The 6,820-nt window shown below is 23.7% G+C and overlaps 1 protein-coding gene across 1 annotated transcript; it reads left to right on the top strand.

Moving 5' to 3' along the window:
• The first annotated feature begins 1,459 nt into the window (after positions 1-1,459).
• Positions 1,460-2,015, top strand: LOC113856426. Its single transcript, XM_027488226.1, has one exon. It carries the CDS (start codon positions 1,515-1,517, stop codon positions 2,013-2,015), a length of 501 nt encoding a protein of 166 aa, XP_027344027.1. The 5' UTR covers positions 1,460-1,514.
• The last annotated feature ends 4,805 nt before the right edge of the window (positions 2,016-6,820 follow it).

The raw sequence follows: 6,820 nt of genomic DNA, 5'->3' as shown, positions 1-6,820 counted from the left end.
AATTAAAAATACACAATTTTTTAAAAAAAATTGTGTTTTATAATTTTTCTAAAAACACAATTTTTTAATTTTTCTCATAAAAAAAACCTTTAAAAAAAAATAAAAAATAATAATAATATACCAGCAACCTAGCACTTAGCAGTTAGCGCAGGCCGGTCAAAGTGCCACATAGTCAATACTTTACATCATCATGTAGGTGGCAGCCTTGGATATAACAGAAGATTCACTTCAATGTCAATCATAAAAGATCAGTCACTACACAACCTCCCAAGTTCATCGCCTCTGGACTCTCCTTAAATAATTTTAATTCTTTATAATTTCTTTATGAAAATTCTTATACTAAATAATATTGAATGTTGTTTACTCTTAGACATCAAAGTCTCTAGAGTAAACATCCCAACTACTGAACCACACTGGGTCAAGGACCTCTCACAATGATCAGCTACCACCACACTAACTATTTAGTTAAATTCGAGAATATTATTAATAATGCACACACATGCATTCACTCACTATAAGAAATTTAATTTTTAGTTACCTCGTTTTAGTGACAAGGTCATCGAATGAACAACAACACAATACATTTGAAACAAAAGCTTTAAGAGTTTAGTTTGAAACAAAATTTGAAGTCCTAAATGATATAATTAAGTAATTAACCAATTAAAAGAGGATACAATCACACAAATATACACTGAGTGTTGCATTTCTCCTTGTTAACTATTTATATTTAATAAAATTTTAAGCTTTGTTATAAAATTAACTTTCCATTTAATAATTCAAGTAACTATAATCAAATATCATCTCCTCACCTTAAACCCAATTTTGTACTTTTTTTTATTCTTATAATTTTGGAACATAATGACACTGCCCCAAGTGAAGCTTCCTTTATGTGTTTGATATTATTCTTATCTATTTATTATTTTAAGTGGTTCTTTCTGGTTTGACACATATGGACTGTTAACGAGTCATTCTATACTATTCCCTACTTTATTGCAAAATTCAGTCGCTATGTGGACTATTCCCTACTTTATTGCAACTTGACATTTCATCCACTGAAAGCTTTGTCTTTTCATGTTTCCTTGTCCTACCCTCAAAATTGAGGTTTTGGGTTCAGATTCTATGATTTCCACAAGATCATGCTTACTTCAAGCCGTCCTTATTGCCAGAGCACACGAGCAATAGAGACATAGACATAAACATAGTTTTCTTTATTTATTGGAAACCTTTTCTCTATGCTATATTGCATATGCAACATAATCGATCCATATAATTTAGTTTTCTTGTGTGCACATGTGCACATGACTGTCTGGATCATGATGGATGTCATGTCTCCTTCTTGAGGTGACATGGCACCATATGGTGTGCCTATATAAAGCCCCACTTCCCTCATGTTCAACCCATGTATCTTGAGCCTTCTCTCTCTTGTGACATATTCTATATTCTCTCTAATATTGTTCACCCTTTTTCTCTTTAGCAAAGACAAGAATTCAATTAATCAACCAATTTGCGCCACAATGGCTTCTCAAGTTTGTGAGACTTTGGCTTTCATCAACGGTGATGATGGGGTCAGCGGGATGGAAGTCTTGCAAATCAACGGTTCCCTTCTCATGTCATTGATGGATGAGTCGCTACTTGATGATGAGAGTGATGATGATCGATTAGATAGCTTGATCAGGTCTTTTGAGGCTGAAATAAGTGGGAGCAAGATGGGAGATCACGATTCAACATCCATAGGGTCAGAATTTATGAGCAATATGGAAGAGGGTGCAACTCAATCATGGGAAATTGGAGAAATTGATGGGCAAGAGTATTGGGCTTCATCTAGTGAATTTGGGGTGGAATGGGTTGACATGGATTTTATGCCATCTTCCCCATTTCAAGATAGGAGTTGGTGTGTTGACACTTATGGAGATGAGAGAGATGGGATTGCAAACACCTTAAAGGTGTGTGATGGGTTTGCCATGGGAGAACATGGATACAATAATTCCTTTTGGCAAGATATGGCATGCAATTGATGCCTTGTTAAATTGTGATATTGCTTGTGTACATTCATGTTGTAATTCTCAAACTTTTTCTATAAGATGAGATTATGTGCAATTGAGTTTATGAATTTGAAAGAAAATAATAATAATAATAACAAGTTTTTCTTGTCCATAAATAGGAGCAAAAGTTCTATGACATGTTCAATTTTTACTAGAGAAGAAACAAGTAAAGCAGTTGAAAAAAAGAAAAAGAAAATACCAATATCTTGACACACTGAAACTTAAAGTTACGAAATTATTTTACTTTTTGTGAATGTTGTGAGAGAGTAAGGAATTCTTTTATTCTCTTTTGAGTTTTAACTTTAAAACATTATATTTTAAAATAATTTTAAAAATTTTATTTTTTAGAAAAAAATAAAAAAATTATACTAAAAAAATAAATTTTATAATTTTTTATTTTAAAAAAATTATTTTTAAAAACAGAAAATAACAAACAAGCTTTAATGGTGTAGTATTCGATTTTCTTGTCTCTTGATATTTCAAGATCAGGGAAAGAGAAAAATAATTAATAATTAATAATTTCCTAGTAGATGTAATTTATTTTTTAAAATAAAAAATTAAATACACATAAAATTTATAAAATTGTATTTTTTAATTAAAATTAATAGTTAAAACTTAAAAGTTTATCAAATATAATATTGTAATATGATTACTTTTAAATAAATTTAGACTTAATTTACTTTTATAAATTAACTCATAAGAAGAGGATTACTTAATTTATATATAAAATATTTTGATTTTATTTATAGTCAACGTGAGATATCTTGACACATCTTCTCACACTAAATATTAGATATTTAGTATATGAAATTTGGATGTACCCAATAAAATTGCATATTCCAATATTTAAATTAAATAAACTTTAATACTATGTTAACAAAATTTAAGTCTACTTCACTTCTAAAAATTATTTTATTTTTAGAGGACTACTCCAATGCTTATAAAGAGTATTTTAATTCTAAATTTAATTGTTTAATTTTATATTGCATTTTTTATTTATTATAATATGTTAAAAAATATTTTTAACTAAACACAAGTTAATTCATAAAAATAAAATTAAAAAGTAATTATTTATTAATTTTATGAAAGTAAAAAATATAATAAATGTTAAATTATTAAAAAATAGTAATAATTTTTTGACATAGTTTTTAATATGTTCTTAATTGTTAAATGATATATTAGTAAGGTTTTTATTAAATAATGTTAGTATCATTGTTTATTTAATTAATGAAATGAAAGTCAAATTTATTTCATTCAATTATAATAAACGAATTTAAATTGTGTTTTTAATGTTACTTTAGTCAAAATTAAGATTTTTCATTTAAATTTTATTAACTTAGTTGAGAATAAACAGTTAATAATAATAAAATTTTATTAAAAAAATATTTATTGTATTTTTATAACATTAATATAATAATTATATATTTTTTTTATATAATTTTTTTATTTATGCATGCTTAAATTTAGTCCTAAGGACTGATGTTAATAATTTTTTTTCATTTTATTAAGAGTCATAAACTTTTGTTAGGTGATATAATTTCTTTTAATTGATCAATGGAAGAAAAAAATTTAATGAAATAAGTAATTTTTTTAACAATAATTTTAGAATAATATTTATTATAGTCTAGTTTTTAAAGGTATTATTAAAGAAATTAATATAATTTTTAAAATATATATTAAAAATCACAAAAATAAATACTTTTTTATGATCTTTAAATTACTTTTAATTTTTTAATCAGTTTATTATGTACATTGGTTGGTATTTATTTAATTATTATTACTTTGACATTAATAAAGTATTAATTTTTAAGATATGTAAAAGGAAAAAATAAAAAGTAAAAAAATAATATGTTGGAATAATAGAACTCTATTATTATTGCCCATTGAACTGGCACGTTCCTAGGTCTAAGCCTAACAGTACTTCTAAACCTACGGGTCACGTCTTCTAATCAAGGACACGTGTGTCATGCCATCTTTTTGTCTACAGCAGTTCCTCGTGCCCTTGGGAATTAATTTCAGTGTCTAAGCACATGATTGGGTTATGTAAATGTTCTTTTTTTTTAATTATAAAATTGTTATACTGTTTTTATTCAAATAAGCAAAAGTGTGATTTAAATTATGAATGGTGCAACAACATCATAAAAATCAGATAAGCAATAGTAAAAAAAAAATTAGAGTATAAATTTCAACGGTCATCTCTAGTAAGTTCAAATTGTTATACTCCTCTTATTATGGTGAATTTGTCACTAGTAGATAGAGATTAAACTATACAACGTTGTTATGTCAATATATTTTAATTAGTAACAAGTTCTACACTAGATTGGAAAAAAAAAAAAAAAAAACATTAACATGGAAGTCAAATGTTACTAAAGAGACATCTTAGTATAACTATTTAATCATTTTTTTAAAAGACATGCTAGTGAATGAAATTTCCTTCTTAATGCTATAATGCATATAATGCATGAGTCTTGAAATTTCTTTCTTAATGCTATAATGCATGAGTCTTGTTAATAAATGTACTGCTCACACAGTTTAGTTTTCATAACCTTTTGGGGGTAAATTGGTACACAAGGTCTAATTATTAGGTTTCTTTTATATTATGTTCAGATGAAATGAAAAATAAGTACAAAAGAACACGGTATAAAAGAAATAAATGAAAAATAAGATAAAAAAAAGATGTATTATTTAAACACAAGGTCTAATTATTAGGTTTCTTTTATATTATGTTCAGATGAAATGGAAAATAAGTACAAAAGAACACGGTATAGAAATAAATAATTTTTTCGTTGCTTGTTTGGATAATAGAAAAAAAAGTAAAGAAAAGTAGTTTATATTAAAAAATTATAATAAAAATGAAAATTTAATTTTAACAAAAAATATAACATTTGTTTCTTAATTATGAAATTTATAATTATTTTATATTATTTTAAAAATATTTTCAATAAAATATAAAAATAATTTACATTACACTTCTCTCAATATCTCACTATTTTGTGTAGCGAAATTAAATAACGAATCTTTATGAAAGATTAATTTTTATCACGGACAAAACATTTAAACATATAAATTTTTTTATTTTTTATACTTTTTTTAATTTAATCTTTTCATTAAGAGCATAAAAAATTCTGTAATGATAGTTTTGATGTTTATTTTATTTTTCACTTTGCTTTCAAAAATGTAAATGGTAACTTGAGGCAAATATATCATTTGTTCATGTTTGGGATTCATGTCTTGGTGATTTCTCAGTTGATGAAATAAGGAGATGAGGAAAAAAAAAAACACCTTAAGTTAGAATTAAATGTGGATGATAATGAAAATTTTGATATAAAAGAATGAAAAATAGAAAAACATTTCTTACTCTGCCGCGCATAGGTGTCTTGCTTATAATTATACCTCGAATATCTTTTTTCTAATAAAAAAGAATAAAATCATAATGATTTTTTTTCCATTTAGTAGTAATTTTTTAACAATAAATATGTTATTTTTATTTTCTTCCCATTTGATGACTACATAGTTCATACAATTAGGTAAAAGACTATGTTATAAATTATACTTTTTATGTTTATTAGCAAAAAAGTTATTAGCAAAAAAAAATAAAATTTATGTCTAGAGATATTATGCTTTTTTTATGTTTATTAGCAAAAAAAGTTATTAGCAAAAAATTTCAACGGTCATATCTAACTCATTTTTATTTTATTTTTTTTATGTTTATTAGCAAAAAATTATACTTTTTATGTACCTATAAAAATGTTACTTTATAATGTGCACATAGAAAGAGAATTATTACTAAAAAATGAGATATTAAAAATTAAAGTTAAGTTAATTTCTTTAACATGATAAAATAGACCAGTCTTAATTTTAAAAATGAGATAATTTTTTATTATGCTTTTTAAAAAAAATGCACGACTTTACAATTATTTGTTTACATTTTTTACAAATTCTAAAATTAATTAATTTTAACTTTTACATAAAATTTTCCTCTAATACTTAACTATGTATATTCTCATTCTATATTAAAAATTAAGTTTTTTTTTTTAATTTTAACTATTTTTAATTTTAAATTAATTATTTTTAAATCTTTCTTTATATATAAAATTAGAGTATATTCATAAGAATAATTTATTCTTCTAACGTACTTTTCTTTGAAAAAAGTCAATTGGATATCTTTTTTTATAACTTTAATGTTCTTTATTAATTATTTTTATAACATATATAATAATATTGAAAGAATTTAGGTCAAAAAATTTGTAAAAATAACATTTTAAAATTAATATCGACTAAGATCAGGAATAATATCATAATTGATAGTTTTTATATTAGACAATCTTTACTCTTCTTGAAGTAAAATACATAAAAATTAATAATATATTATTATTTTGAAGTGTTATCACATCAAAAGATTTAACTTCTGTTGTTATTTTTGTTTTGTTTAATTCTTATAAATTTGATAAAGATATTAGCAAAATTAAAACTATTGAACTTTAATATCATATATATAAAAAATAAAATTATATGTTAATTCTTTTATATCTGTGTAAAGGTAATAGTTCAAAATATACTTTATATTTAGCTGAGTTTTATTATTTTTATAATATCAACTTGTTAATTATTGCATATTACGCAATGCAACTAGAAATAGACTAATATAGTATTAAAAAAATGTATTTAACTAAATAATATAAATATATTGAATAAAAAAATCAGAATACGACTAATATTTAATTGAATTTTTTAAGAGCTGAAACAATATTTTTATAGAAAATCACTTTGTGGAACCT

The sequence above is a fragment of the Abrus precatorius genome, unplaced genomic scaffold (assembly GCF_003935025.1).
Source record: "Abrus precatorius isolate BTA unplaced genomic scaffold, Abrus_2018 Scaffold11, whole genome shotgun sequence".
Lineage (NCBI taxonomy): Eukaryota > Viridiplantae > Streptophyta > Magnoliopsida > Fabales > Fabaceae > Abrus > Abrus precatorius.
This window is presented reverse-complemented; position numbering and strand designations above follow the sequence as displayed.